Raw genomic sequence first — 16,042 nt, forward strand, 5'->3', positions numbered from 1 at the left:
CTTATTCAATGTTAATTGCATTACTAAAATATTCTATAAAATCAGCAGAGACGGTCCCAATCCAAAGCATGCGGTGACCCGTGCTACCATATTGTTCATCCATTGTAGTGTAAAAAATATAGGCTCATGAAAAGTGCAACCGTATTAATTTGTTCTGTATACCATATATATATAATCTGAAACTATACTAAAATAAGTTTTATTTGGTAGAGTTGGTTTGCAAAGCTTTTCTTTCATCCCAACCCGAGTTCGAATTTTATTAATATCATTTTCTTAGTCCAATGGTGTAACTGTTTGAGAAAATTTCATTCTATTTATCTCTTTTAATCAAATGGTATCATCATTTGAATTTTTTTTGGGTTTGTCCCTGAAATTCAACATCCCAATGCTTTAACAGATGCTCTTAAATAAAAGTTTAAATTTTATCCTCTTAAATAAAAGTTCAAAATTTTCTTTATTTTAGATAACCATACAGAGAATTAATTGAAATAAAATAAAATAAAAAATATTTATTTTTTATATTTAGAATTTTATAAGATTAATTTAATTGAAGATTTAAATATTAAAAAACCCTTTTAAAATTAATTGAGAATTGAGATATACATAAACTGACATGATAAAAAAATAGAGCACACTTTTTATATAAATAAAATAAAATAAAAAAGGGTAAATATTGGCAACAACGTCTTCATAATTAAATAATTAGATAGTTAAAGCAATAAATATTAGCGTCGTTTCTCCTTTTATCAATTTAGGGGGGTTTCTTAAGACCAAAAAGAAAAGCTTAATACTTTGTTATGGCCGCCTGAAGAGAAACTCTCCTTCCACTTTCTCCATCTTCATTCATCTCCTTCTATTTCTCTCTCTACAACACACAACCAGATGGATGCAGGCACAGACGCATGATCTTCTATACGCATACGTATATGTATCTGTAGCCCATCACTAAACCCAATTTACAGGTGAATTTCTCCTTTAATCGCTTCTTTCTTCTTCCTGTTTCCGTTAATTCAAGCTTTCTCTCTGTTTACTGATCTGTTCTTTCTAATTTAACAACCTTTTCTTCTTTCCTGATCGTTTTATGCCATTAAGTTTCTGTTGCTTAATTCTAGTGTTTATCAACGTGAAGCCGAAAAAAATGTAGTTTTTGTATCTTCCGTGTAAGATCAAAATCTACATATTTATTTTTCACTAAAAATTACTTGTAAAATCTCCGACTTTTGTGTTTTCATGTCTAAATACAGCGTTTATGCTGGTTGAGGCAATTTCTTTTCTACTGTAGACGTCAGGTCATCGAGTCCTGTGTACAGCACCAGAAACAACTATTGCACTACTTTTAGGGATGGAATAAGTGGTACCTTTTTTTTTATCGTCATTTGTTGGTTCAGTGTATGAAGATTACAATTGATTTAAGTTATAGACAGGTAGTAGTTATTTACATGTGTGATTGGTAGTAGAAAGGGAAGAAATGCTGATAGTTTTAGGGGAACAGAAAATTGCTTCATTTTTTGGTCATGTTAGTAATTCTGCAGTTGACAAATTGAATCGCTTGAAATGGGTGAGCCTTAAACCTGAGCATGGTGAGGAATATAGTGGGTGGTCTACCGGACTTCTGACTAAGTGCCACTGTCTCTGGTATTCTTCTGAGGGTTCACAAAACTAGTCATTGAACTAGACTTAAAAAACACGAGAGGGAGTGAGTGAGTACATTCTTTTAGGAAGAATTATCAGAAATGACGTATAGGCATAGCCTTAAGCATTGTTTGCTGGTATGCTGGGCTGTTTGGTTGGTTTTCTGTTAAGTACTTTATGGATGAAGTTTTCTGTGTGGATTAACCTATCTATATAGATTGAGAAGGTTTTTATTTTGGAGGACTTTTTCATAGATAGAAGGAGCATGTTCTTCAATTGGGAGCGGTAGGTTTGAAAAACCTTGTCTTTCTTGATAAACCTCCCCCTAGAAGCTTACTGAATAAGCCATTTTCTACTTCATTAAGCCACTATCAAATAGTCATGTATAGCTGACCGAATAAGCTGTGAGTCCCATTAAGCCTTTTAAGCTGTTAACAGACAGCTCTTCATATCCTATGGGAAATGGGAACTACTGCCAAACTTGTTAAGCTACATGTGGTGAAAGTCTCTTAGTACAGAGTGAACAAGTGCAGCTAAAAAGAATGACTGGTGATTTGACAGGTGCTGGTGGATCTCGAATTGTGCATTGTTGCTAGAAAATGTTTGTGAAGAAGCATGTGATTTCAAATTGGAAAATATGAAGAAACTTTTCTTTTCATTTGCTTTGTTTTGCTCCCTTGTCCTCTCTAATTTCATTATCATTTTTTATAAGAATGGACAGCACATGAAGTGTTCTTTTTATTTCTGAATTTGCATCTTTATCCTGCAAACTTTTTAGTTTATGTTCTTCATTTTGAATGAGTGCAATGGACAAATCATGCTCATACTTTTTCTCGTACACGTGCCTCCAAATTTTAGTATTCCTGGTGCTCGGCTGTTTTGACAAAAGGAATTGCACTCATGGACAAAGGGAATTGCACTCTTGAGGAGCCAAGTAGCCCAGGTTGGGGTGCTTCATTCTTCGTGCAGGCAGCTGAAGATTCCCCTGGAGCTGTTGTTACTCCCCCTTCTCCTTCACCACGACCATCAGTGGTATTCTCATCAAAAGCGGATACTGGTAGCCATCTTCAGAAGCTTCAGAATCAAGTTTTCAGAGTACTGAAAGGCTTATCCCCTCCTTCCGAGGAGAAAAGTAGAACTTACAACCCAGAAGTATTAACTAGCCAAAAACGGCAATGGGCAAGCTTTCAATTGCAGGCCCTGGTATGTTATTTTCTTCTACTGGACCACATGATGCTAGATAGGTTATTGATTACCTTTCTGAGTTAAACCTGTCTTTTTCTTTGATTTGAACATTCTCACTTCCTTCTTTGTGTGCTTGTATTTATTTACATGTATAGTTATCTGATAATTAACTGTGCTCACTGGTAGGAGCTTTCTTTCAAATGCAAATGTTCTTAATATTCTCTCAATGTAGTTTTTGGTTTTTGTTTCATTGGGTGCGTGTTTTTAGATATGGTAACTGTAACTCATGGATTAGGACAACCATTCTCATAGTACTTTGTAAATTCTAGTTATAGTTTTGGGTTAAGTTTTATGCATTTGTTAGATACTGAGTTTTTTCAGATTATTTTAAAAAGAACTATTGCCAAGTATGATGCTTTAAAATGATGAACAGAACATAAATCTTCTACATATATTTTGAAAATAAAATCTACATTTAGAACCAAAAGTTCCTCACTTCCCTCATATTTCATCCTTCGTGGTTGGTGCTCTGCTGTGCTCACAGATAGAACTGTTATCTTTTATTCCTCACAATTGTTTATAATTTAAAAAAAAAATTCAGCATCAACGGATATTGAAAGAACCATCGAGGCTCTTTGAGAGCATGGTAGTGGTTGGATTGCCTCCAAATTGCGACATTCAGGCACTTCAGAGGCAGTATTTTGGTAGAAGATCTGAAAATTCAGGGAGGCTGCGAAGTGCACTTAGTGGTCAGCATCAGTTCCGCGTAGAACCGAATCTCGAGCCTCAGGTCCTGGTTCACATGGCTCCCTAAATAACAGAAATAAAAATTATGCTTTCATCCTCATGGAATACATTTTCTGATTATTTGCGTGTACTTTCAGGTTCTCTTTGTGTACCCTCCTGATAAACAGCTGCCTTTAAGGTCTAAGGATCTCCTTTCGTTCTGCTTTCCTGGTGGATTGGAGGTTGGGATACAGAACTTGTAATTAATCTAAAAAAGTTGTGTTTATTTGCAGTCAATTACTGAGATCTTGGAAACACATCCTAAAATATCTCTGTATCATTTTTGTTTGAACTGCTAGCATGTCTACTCGAATATTGATTTTGCCACATGAATGGAGATGTTGTAGTTTCTTCTTGCAGTTATATGCATTATTATCTTCAAAATAGTTTGAATTTGTAATTAATGTATACACAGGTAGATGGGCTTCCTAATCAATATAATGGTGTTTTTCTTATCTCTTACTATTGCACAGATAACCATTCTTCTTTACATATGAAACTTACTCTATTACATTTGTTTTAGTTCTTGAACTTTAAATTTGCTTTCCTTTTGAATGACCACTTTGGGAAAATTGTCCATTTTCCTGTCTATTAGCTTGTATCATTCTTGTTGATGCCGTTTTTATGGGTTCAATTTCTGCGACTAAAAGTTGCTACTTGTAATTTCAGGTTCACACCATTGAGAGAACACCATCAATGAGTGAACTGAATGAAATACTTCTTGGGCAGGTATATTCAGACAACACCATCACTTGTGCTGAAGTTTTATCTTATAATGATGAACTCCTCCTTGTAAATAATAGAACACTTGAAGATTTTGTGTTGCCATGTCATTTCTAACGTGCTACTACATTTTCAGGAGCACCTTAAACAAAATGATCTATCCTTTGTATTCAGATTGCAGGTAATCCCAGGGAGTTCCTTTCAACTATTCTCTTGGCAATATTTTCATTAGTTTTGGGGGTGTTCTATCTATATTCAATCTGTGACTTCTAAACCTTGATTGCTGCGCCCATTTTGTAATTTACCTTCAAAACTTATATGCCTTCTTCCATCAGCTATGTCCTTTGAAACAAAATAACTATTGACTAATTTCTGTAAAGATCACTATGCTAATAAATATGAATTGCTCCATGACTATACTTCTTAATCCCCTAATAAGTAAATCTGCTAGAATGAGCAATATTTTTTGAAGTACGGTCTCAAGATATGACTGAACTTCTTCAGTCAGATAAATTCTCTAATTGCTAGAGGAGACAACAAAGAATAGCAATTATGCTGAGACTGAAGACCTGTTATCGAATATGATAAGATATTAAGCTTGTTTGCGACTTTTAGGATGTACACCCCTTTAATTCTATAAATACAACTTGCTCTGATCTAGGGTGGAGGGGTGGGGGTTGTCTTATTGGTCATTACTGCTCCCCCTCCTGAATGTCTTGGCTCAATTTCACTCTATCCTGATGAGAATGATCAGCTGGATCTCTTTTTATGTGGTTATGATTTCTTATGCATTCTACCATGCTTCTATTGAATGCTGCGGACCCTCTCCTGACAAAAAAAAAAAAACGTAACTTTAACAATTTTCTAGTGTACTTTTCTTGTAATTGTAGTGCATCTTTTGTTTGTTATGGTAGGCATATGTAAGCTGTAAATCTTTGATCTGCCATTGTGGACCATTATACATACATGCACTCACATACACACATACATTATACATACATACCATACACACAGATGCACATACATACACATAGACGCACATACATGTATGAATAAATATAGTTTTAGTACACTTTCTGGGTTTTGATCTTTAACACTATGTAGGGTGCAGATGATTCTATTCTTTATGGTTGCTGTGTTCTAGTCGATGAGATGGTTCAACAACCGTCAAGATTAATTTCTATGATGACAGATGGACAAGTTTTTTGCCCTCCTGTGAGCCGCCATATTTTAACAACTCGCCGGTGTTACTGCATTCTATCGAGGCTTCCATTTTTTGAACTGCATTTTGGCGTGTTGAACAGGTTTGCCAACATACAGATTTATGAAAATTCTTTTTTCATGATCATCTTTGTATCTAGTACTTTTGGCTAGATTTTAGGAATCTGTATAATCATCTCTTGAAGTCCAAAAATTGGTCTCTGGTTCAACTGCAGAAACAGTGCAGTTTTGATGGTAGCTTAACTAGATATTTCTCATCCACTGAAGGCGCATGCATTTGCAGGCCGTAGAAGGAATATCGTGTTGAAATCCTTTTCTGCTATTTTTGATCTGATTACATCTTTTTATCTTAAAATCAATCAATACTCAAGTTATAGTACTTTACCTTGTACAAATTATATCACCTAGCAGGCTAGTAGCTTTTTGTTGAGAGGAATACGTGAGACAGGAGCTAAGAAAAAGTTTCCTCAACTAGTTAAAGTTTTCTAGGAGATTAGGAGTGCATCTAAATTGGTTAACTTAAAAAGTGAAAGCTTGAAAGCACTCAGCTCATCTAACTTTTTTCATGAACCTACTTGGAGCCATAAGTTTAAGTTTGTACTTAGCTCAAAATATACTTAAGAAGTATACTTAACATTTCCGGCCTTTGATTGTAATTAAAAGGAAAGTAAGTTTAAAACTGATTATTTGCAATACTTTATAACAGAACATACATATAAGCTACGTGTAAAATCTTACTTTTGTAAGGATGAATGAGCTTTAGATGATCTTAATGATTCAAGGACGTCTGGAGATTAACTAGTTAAATAAATGGAAAAAAGTTGGGTCACTTGTAAAGTCTATTTCGAACTTGACCCAAGCAATCAGGTTCCCAAGTTGAATCTGATACGATCCTGAGTAGTTTGCTCACCTTAAAACCCTACATTTTGCACATGTAATGTTCCCCAAATAGGCAATTTGAGCAGAAAATGCTATCTTGTCGATCTTTCTTGAGCGCTGCACTTCTTCATCCCACAAGCCTTTCTGAAATGAGTACGAGACCTGGGGTAAGTGTAGTAGGAACTAGGAAGATTCAGGGGATGTGAATAATCAATAATTTGGTGATGGAGATGCATTTGAGTTCCATACAGGCATGATGAATTCTTTCTACAAAAGGTCATTAAGGCTTTGCTTCCAGATTGCTTCGCGAGCTCAATTAGCTACTTTGATTCTGCAATATCTCGTTCATTAATTACTCTAGATTATTTCATTTCCTTGTAAAGATTAAATTGGAACCATTGCTATTCTTGACTGAGAATTCCTGAAGGATTCTTGGATGAAGCCTTTACTTGAACTTGAGCAGTTATCTGGAACTGATGCTACACTTTGGGGCTGCAGTTCCTTTTTCTTAGCATTGATGTCCCTCTCTAATCCCTGGCTCCATTTACACAACATTACTATATTATTGACGACGAAGCTTAAAGGAAGATACATGGCTGCAATTGTTCGAAAAGAACATGAAATTCAAAACTGATGGAACTTTGAGAAGCTGATGAAACAACTCAGGAAGACAAACTGTGTTTCATTGTTCTTCTTTTTGCATCTACACAAGCACACACTTATTTACTTGGTTGCGAAACAAAACAGTAGTGACAAACTTCAACCAACCAAGGATATCTGAGTATTTCTGTGACAACTGTTGACATTCCAAGAGTATATGATGATTGTGTTGTCAATTTTATATTTGTAGTCTTGTGAAGACTCTCACTTTTATCTGAAGATGAATGCTATCTTTTGTGACTTCTTTCTTTCTATAATTTATTAATTTTGTTATAATTTTGTAGCATCTTCACTGAAGAAAGGTTGGAACGGCTAACGAAAAGTATTAGCGAGTTAGATATGGAACCATCTGTTGCATATGATGATGAAGTATATTTAGAGGAAAAAGTAGTTGGCATTTTAGCTGAACATGGAGCTCAAGAAATGCTTAATGGAAACACGGAAACTGTCCAATTAAGCAGGAGCAATTCTATCAATGAAAGAGTGATAGAGGATAGGAGTAATGAGAACCATCATGTCCTTAAGGTCGACTCTCTCCCGTTGGACAAAGGTGTCAATGATGTTATACCGGTTCGTCCTGAAATGGGGATGGATTCATCCAAGAAAGAATCTGTAGCTGCTGAGATGTTTAACACTAGCGATAGTCCTGTTGGTGATATGGTTTTCAACAAACAACCCACTCCAAAGCATATACCAAATGCAATTTTGCCACTTCTCCGTTATCAACAATATGATAGCTCTGACTCTTCCTCAAGGTAAGCCGTTATCTTTTGGGTATATGTAACATCTGACCACTGATTTCTTGACATAGACATTGATTCGTGGAGGCAGCATAGCAGGAGTGATTGATGTTATATTTATATGCTCTTCATCATCACTCATAATATGCCATGATATATTCCCTTGATTATTCCATGTTCTGATGCGCACTTTTACAATCACATTGGATTGTTATTGACTTAGTTGTATAGGAAGAAAAAATTAAATGGTTCTTGTCAAAGCTTCATCAAAAAACAATAGTTGTGATTTGCTACCGGTTTATATGGATCTAAGAAGAAAAGCCAATATATGATATTCTTGGTGTAGTTTTCATGCAAATGCTAAATTTTTGGTAGGAACAGTTTGATGAGATTATCCGGCTTTAAACAATGTTTAGTTGGTGATGGAAATTGCTTGATACAGTTTTCAGGGCTCTCCTAGTGAAGATAGGAACTTTAGGAGTGACCTTGATTCAGCAGAGACAGATGAGGCATCTTTCTCTGGTCAAGAAGATAACGAGCACAACGAGATCTTTGATTGGGCTAAGGTTTTCTCTTAGTTTTGACATTGATTTTTCAACTTAGTTGTGGACTTTGTCGAGTTAAATTCCCAATTCTCACATCTCCACCCCCAAATTCTTTTGCAGACCAACAACCATGGATCCTTACAGATTATATGCGAGTATAATCGCTTATGTGTCCCTGCAAGAGGTTCGACAATCAAGTTCCACCCCCTGGAGCACCTGCATGCTTTGGAATTTCATAGACCAGATGAAACAGTTTTACATATGGCTGGCTCAACCATTGATTTGATGTCATGCAGCACAAGTTTTGAACTGGCAGAGGCAGGTTTTGATTTTTGGGCAGTAGATGGAAGAAATTGAGTTTCATAAAAAATATACAGTGCTTGTTCACTATTGTGTTTGCTATCTTTTTTCTGTGCGGTTGGTGTACTTAATCACATGCTTTTTATTACTGTAGGCTCACAGGGCACTTGCAGGGGAGGAGGAGGCAACTGCCTTATCAGTATGGGCAATTTCTTGCATATGCGGCTCCATGCGTCTTGAGCATGTAATTATTATCTTATTCAATTACCATCATCTTATAATCATCCATGTGCAATTGAATGTGCTGTTAGACAATGAACTAAGGTCTCTTTTCTGCATTGGTTTATTGTTGCGACTTGTGCTCCATTTTGGGTTCGTTTAGCACTTTTTTGATTCATAAATTTGATGACTCCATGCGTATTTATGTTCTATGACCTTCCATCTGCTGTCAAGTTCATTATTTATACGATAAACTTTTTTCTATTGTTGATCCACTTGCCAATTCCCACAATTCAACAAAATTCCTGAATGTGAGTCAGCCGTGATACTACTGATAACTAGCCAAACCATATCTTGACCACACCAATAATGCATTGCGTCATCCAAATAGAGTTGTTGAGGTGGTACTCTTCAGATGATTAACAAGAGCTTATATGCCAAATGCACATTCAAAATTGTCTCTGATGTTAGATGTACGGATGCAAGGCTAAAGTAATGAGAGTACCATATTCACCTTTGGTATTGCAAAGTTGTGATTTTTTTCTTAATCTGCATCTAAAGGCGTTTGATTTATGGAGAAGTGATTAATGCTTCTAACTAGATTTAGTACCCCTGTAGATATCTCATGTTGGACTAATTTTCAAATGAACTTGCTTTTACTAAATCTTTTGTCATGAAATCAAGCTTGATTACTTTATGCTTAAGCTTCTGAGGTTCATGTTTTTTTTTTGTTATTGAATCTTGATCGGTTTTTACGTAAATAAAAAATGAAGTTCTTATTCACTTTGTCTTCCACAGGTCCTGACAATATTTGCGGGTGCTCTTCTGGAGAAGCAAATTGTGTTTGTGTGCTCTAATCTGGTTTGTATATTATCTATGATTGCAAATTATTCTCCTTTTTAGGCTGCTTGTAGTCTGTGCTTGGTCGCCCAACAGCCGCTGATGTTGTTAAGTCTACCATTTGTTGTATTGCTTTTTATCCAAACATAAAAATTTGCTGCTACATCTTATAAAAGGGATGATATATTGGGATACCTAAGCTAGGTTCAAATTTTGATGGATCTGCATCAAAGCAAACTACTTATAATTTTATCATTTTGGGATTTATCATTAAGGAAACAACATGACATATGTTGGATTAAGCAATACCACTTAAATATTTCTTATTCTTGAAGTCCTATCTTTTGCATCTCAGGGAATATTGTCCGCTTCAGTGTTGTCTATTATCCCTTTGATCCGTCCTTACCAGTGGCAGAGCTTCTTTATGCCGGTATTGTGGATAAGAATCTTTCTTAAGTTTGTAATGTACATCTGCTATGATATAGCAGTACCAATTGAACTTAACTGATGTTTTAATTGATTTTGCTTCAGGTCTTGCCAAACGACATGCTGGACTTTTTGGATGCGCCTGTTCCTTTCATCGTGAGTTCTTAATTAGGTTTTTCCTGCATTTGCTTATTGCTAATTTAATTCAGAAAGACTCAATTTAACAAAATATTCAAGTGGTTATATGTTTTTTTGTAATATATAATATTTATTTACGTCAAACACTCACACACACTCCTCACTTTGGTGAGACTTGAACCCATAACCTTCAGAAAGGTTGGGTTACCAGGAACGCCAGGCCAGTAGGTCTTGGAAGTCGCAGGGGCTTAACTAGTTACGTATTTGCTATTTCTAAAGTTCATGGTATTGATATACGACCTCAATGGAACCAACTTATTGCTTTTACTAATAAAGTGTGGGAAATATAAAAAATTTAACCAGACTTTGAAGGTAGCAAATGTGGCATGCTAAGTAGTTCTGAGTGGAACGCTAGTGTATGGACTAGGGAATAGCACAATGTGTGTTGGTTTGGTATAGTGGAGCCTTCACCATGGGAAGACCTTTGGGAGGATGAAAGAAAGAGGTAACTACCTATGCTGTTATGTTTCTTAGATATATATAGGGGAGGGATAAAATGCAAACCAAACCATTAGTACAAACCGTGAAAACCGTTGATTTCATGGTTTAATTTAGTGAAACTTTTTCATGAAATTGTTTAATATGATGAAATTGTTTTAAATAATTCATTTATTGATGAAATTGTTTTATATATTTTTGTTTCTATGTAAAAATGGAATTGTTTCATGTATTTCTCATTTTGATGAAATTTGTTTACTAAAATTAATAGAATGAAGATGATAATGTTTCATAATTAACGCCACCCACAATAAAAATGACTTGTCAACCTTCATAATTACAAGAAAAAGAAAAAAAATATTGTGACTTGGTCTATTAAGTGACGGCACTTGTGATCATGTTAATAGACAAGAGTAGAGTAGGGGAGGCTCAACCACCATACCACACAAATAGAAGCAAAGGGGTATCATCATGGTACAAGCAATTCTCAGCATGTACTTTAACATTAAGCTAAAGTAATGGAGAATTTTTAAACCTCAGGATTATATATTAAGTTAGAAACATCTAGTGCAATAGCGTTTTTGGTTGGAGGTGAAGGTATGATTAAGTTACTTGGGGTTGAGATGGTTAAGATTCAGAAAGTAGCTTGCGGATTCAAGTTACATCAGTTAATGGTTGAAAAGGATTCAAAATATGTACACCATAGCAAAATAGAGTTTACTGTATCCAGTGGCTAGGATTCTATATCTTTGAGAATGAATGTTTGAGTTTATATTCTATATTGTTAAGCTCCACCAAGTTGCGCATGATTATGTTGTGCTATGGTTTCAGGTTGTAAATGTGCTGTAGCACCTTCCTCTGTGATCTGTGTTTCTTTTCCTTATATATTCCTGCTTTATGTGGACCAGGTTGGTGTGAAGAGCAAAACTGCTGAAGTACAATCCAAGTCAGCAAACATTATTCTTGTTGATGCAAACAAGAACCAGGTGCACATTTAGTTTTTTGCAGATACATCCATTTTTCAGCTACAAATAGACACATCATTTCGTGTCTCTCGATATATATACACCTATATATGTATGTATGTGTGTTGGAGGAAGGAAGGAAGCTAGGCTTGACTTGTCTTTTTTGGGTATTTACAAGCACTGTTCGCGTAAACTTGTACATATCTTGTTGGTACTTGCAATAATTTGAGATAATTTTCTTTTAGGTGACTTGTGTGACATGATGGGCTGAGTTTTTGACCCTTTCAATTTGATCTCTTAATTACCCTCTTTTTTTGCCTTAATTAGGTCAAATCGTCGTCAATACCGCATTTCCCCCAGTACAAGGAATTATATGCAGCCTTAACTCCATATCATGCTCAGCTTGTGGGAGAAAGTTATTTGGGGAGAAGGAGACCGATTTATGAGTGCACTGATGTGCAGGTATATTTTTCTTCTTAACTCCAGTAAGAATTCTCTATATTTGTAATTTTCTTATGTCTTAGAAGGCTAAGATGTATTATTTTCTTGGTGAATCATGCTATGGTGGTCGTGGTTGATTTTTTATTTAATGTCATTGTTTTTTGAAGTTCACCTCAGTGTGATATTCTACTCTTTATTTATTTACGATAAGCTTAAGATTTCAAATAAATGATGTGATTCTGTTTATAGTGCAAGTGGATAAATTCTCACATGATTGCTATCGAACGCAGGTAGAAGCTGCGAAGGGATTCCTCAAAGTATTACGATCTTATTTGGATTCACTTTGCTCTAATCTACGTTCCCACACCATTACGAATGTTCAGTCGAATGATGATAAGGTTTCTCTCTTTCCCGATTTAGATATCAGTCTATGCATTAGTCAATCAAACTGGTTAATGAACAAGTTCAATAGCACTTTTTTTACAATTTGTTCAACACATTTCTTTTTCATCTGAACTGCAGGTATCATTGCTTTTAAAGGAGAGTTTCATCGAGTCTTTTCCTAGTCGCGATCGTCCATTTATGAAGGTACACTAGTTAAATTTTCTATATGTTTGATTTGTTTACTTCACTTCGCCGGGATGATTTAGTAATTATTCGAGAACAGTTAGGGTGCGATTGATATCGTGACAAGACAGAACAGCTGTTCAGCGTTTGTAAGACAGAACTCAACAAGACAAAACAGACAAAATGACCAATTTACCCCTAATGAATAGTTGTTTATATCTTTTATATATCTTTATTAATTTATGTAATTTATTAAATTATAATAAAATTAATATTTTTTATACAAAATACAACATTAAAAAGTTTTTGTGCAGACTATTAAAATGACACCAAAATAAAAAGTTCTATGTAGTTTTCAGTTTTTATTTTATATCTTTTCTATATTAGTTATATTATTAATATTTAATAAATTACATAAATCAATCAAAATATAGAGTTCGTATAAAAATAATAATTTGAGGACAGTAAATTGAAAGTTTAAAGATCATGAAATACAATAAATAAAGTTTAAAGAATGAATAGAATGTAGAGAGAGAGACGTATTTGATGTTTTAGAAGAGAGTTAGGTTTTATTTTTAGGTTATATTGGTAAAATATAAGTCTGTTCCACCTTGTTCCATGGGGTGGGGTTGTTCCACTCTGTTTCTGTCTATTCACATAAAGGTCCTGCCAAACATGAAAAAGTGATCCCGTTCTAGTTGTCCTGTCCAGTGTACTAAACGCACCCAAATGTATAGAAGTAGTATGGATGGCAAAAAAAAACCTACCCGTTGGGGAACCCGACACCCGAACCCAGTTTGACCGTGGAATCCCCGAGTTGACTGGGGATGGGGAACGAAGTAGTATCTACTCTAATTGTCTTGCATCCATGTAGTTTTCTATATTGCTACTTTATTCTGCTGACTGAATGAAGGTTTGTAACACTAACATGCTATGTACATTTATTCTGTGAAACAGCTTTTTGTGGACACACAACTCTTCTCTGTACATACAGATCTGGTGTTATCTCTTTTCCAAAAGGATTAGCAGCTGTTCAAAGCTTGACCGCTGTAATGTATAGTTATAGGCAGTTCAGCTCAAATTTCTATAATTTATAGTTGTCATGAGTTCAAAGTATTATATAAATTTGGTTTCCCATTTGTGCAACTAATGCATGTATGTTGCTTCCTTTGTCTCATCACAATTCACATCGCCATACGAAGGTAAGAACATTCTAGAATCATGTCGGTTTCTTTCCCAAGTGTCGAGAGCTCTGTTTGATATTTCAGAACAATAAACCAGTTTGTAACGCATGCCCGTTATTGTAGTACCCTTCTTTTTTTATTTCTGTTCTAATTGTGCCATTTGTATGTTGTACCATAATGTTTATTTTTGCACCTGCCTTAAAGCTTATATATCACATCTTCATTCTCGTACCATTGAAGATGAGGAACCTGGTAAGTCCTTGATTTTACATATATATGGTCAAGTTCAGTGGAAAAATGCAAAAAAAAGAAAAACACCTTAATAACTGTTCATCTGGACCGTATACAAGTAATTTGTAAGCAATTTGTCTAGTATACAAGTGTACATGTGCATAAAAACCAAAAAAATAGCTTCAATCTAATGAATAGTTACTAGGGTGTTTCCTAGTTTTTCAATCTTTTTTTGCAGTTTTTCTGTGAACCTCCCTCTTTATATATATAGGGTCAGGTTCAGGGAAAACAGCAAAAAAATGAAAAACTAAGGGACACCCTGGTAACCATTCATCCGGATGGTATGCAAATACGAATACATGTAAATTCCTTAAGCAATTTGTGTAGTATGCACGTATGCATAATATGCACACATGTAAAAAATAGCTTCAGTTACTTGTATGCGTATACCCGAATGTTCTTTAGTTTTTCATTTTTCCCTTCCCCTCTCTTTCTCTCTCTATATACATATTATATATAGGTGAAGGATCGTGTGAGAAAGAGAGTTAGGATCTGGACCCTTGATTACCTTTAATCGTAGAATGATCACGTGCATCTCATTCTAATGTGCATATAAGGATGAAGATCCTTTCTTATGTTTCTCACATTTAACTCTCCTTCTTATTAGAACCCAACAATATATATATATATATATATATATATATATATATATATTTCTAATGTTCTCTCTTATCTTCAAGTTACTGAACATTGTTTGATGTTGAATTTGGATTGAATTGTGGGGTTTGTTTAGAATAAAGACTCAGAGTTGTAGATAATTTTTTAAATTTAATTTCAGAAGTGTTTGATAATAGATGAAATTGGTAGCAGCTACTAGAAATGGCAGCAGCAGCTGTTGCCAAGCAAGTCACTTAATCTTATGAAGTTTGGTGGTACATTGAATATGGTGGTGCCTATCTTTGGACTGGTGTGCAGGTCCTTTTGCATTAACTACAACATGGACAACAATTTGGGACCACCAAATTACCAACTGCCTGCTTAATCCACTTTTTCTGCATTCTAAACTCATTTCTTAATATCTCTATACACTACACCAAGCACCATTCAGACCTTATTATAATGACAGGTGGTGATTTCATTTCAACTAATAGACACCATGTCTATAACCTTAGTGCCAAACAGACTTGCCTACAACTATGACACTCAGCTTAATCATTTTATACCACATCATTAGCATCTCTTAAAAAGCATATCAATATTTATATATGGGGGTTAAAAAGTTAATCAGAATAAAGGGTAAGAAACCCATACAAGAGAATGTGTGTATATATATATATATATCATATATATGTATATGTGAAGATACTTTTGTCAGAAAGACAGATAGCAGTGGAAGCATCAAAATGTTGTATCACGTGCATCCAAATTAGTACACTTGTAAGTATACATTCCAAATTCTATTTACACCCCCTCAACTATAGAGAAAATCAAAAGAACCCCCCTCAGAAACCTAATCCCAGTCTTTTGCATATATACACCAAATAACAATCTTTGTAAGTGTCAGTGAATCAGAAGGTTTGAAACACAAAAACATTAGGACCATTCCGTTCTTCAGGTGGGTGAAGTGTGAAAAGGCTTGAAACGATGCCGTGTTGACATGTTTTTGAAGGATGAGATCCCATTTGGAAGTAAAGTTAAAAATAAAAGCAGTGGAGGTAGGGGTAGGGTGGGGGTGTGATTTCATGGCTCAAGTCAGTTTTTTAGTGAGTGGTCTGACAACACATGGGTCCCACACTCAGTTACTATGTGTTGAGTAGTTTGCAGAGAAGAGGTTGGTTTGAACAAAAGGTAGGGGGGGTGGG

General features: G+C 35.2%; 1 protein-coding gene across 2 annotated transcripts; it reads left to right on the plus strand.

Annotated features, from left to right (window-relative positions):
* Positions 1-795: 795 nt before the first annotated feature.
* LOC112516547 lies at positions 796-14,056 on the plus strand. Of its 2 annotated transcripts, XM_025123636.1 has the most exons (19): positions 796-962; positions 2,491-2,835; positions 3,419-3,607; positions 3,702-3,785; positions 4,273-4,332; positions 4,463-4,507; positions 5,431-5,630; positions 7,371-7,841; positions 8,269-8,392; positions 8,492-8,689; positions 8,826-8,915; positions 9,689-9,751; positions 10,086-10,160; positions 10,262-10,312; positions 11,701-11,778; positions 12,085-12,219; positions 12,489-12,596; positions 12,721-12,786; positions 13,723-14,056. In XM_025123636.1, the coding sequence occupies exons 2-19, from the start codon at positions 2,533-2,535 to the stop codon at positions 13,789-13,791; spliced, it is 2,409 nt and encodes an 802-aa protein (XP_024979404.1). In that variant the 5' UTR covers positions 796-962; positions 2,491-2,532; the 3' UTR covers positions 13,792-14,056. The 2 variants fall into 2 exon arrangements, with proteins under 2 accessions (XP_024979404.1, XP_024979405.1); XM_025123637.1 differs by lacking the exon at positions 796-962 and having other exon boundaries at positions 2,751-2,835; positions 3,362-3,607.
* Positions 14,057-16,042: the final 1,986 nt, after the last annotated feature.

The sequence above is a fragment of the Cynara cardunculus genome (genome assembly GCF_001531365.2).
Source record: "Cynara cardunculus var. scolymus isolate 2C chromosome LG 8, CcrdV1, whole genome shotgun sequence".
NCBI lineage: Eukaryota > Viridiplantae > Streptophyta > Magnoliopsida > Asterales > Asteraceae > Cynara > Cynara cardunculus.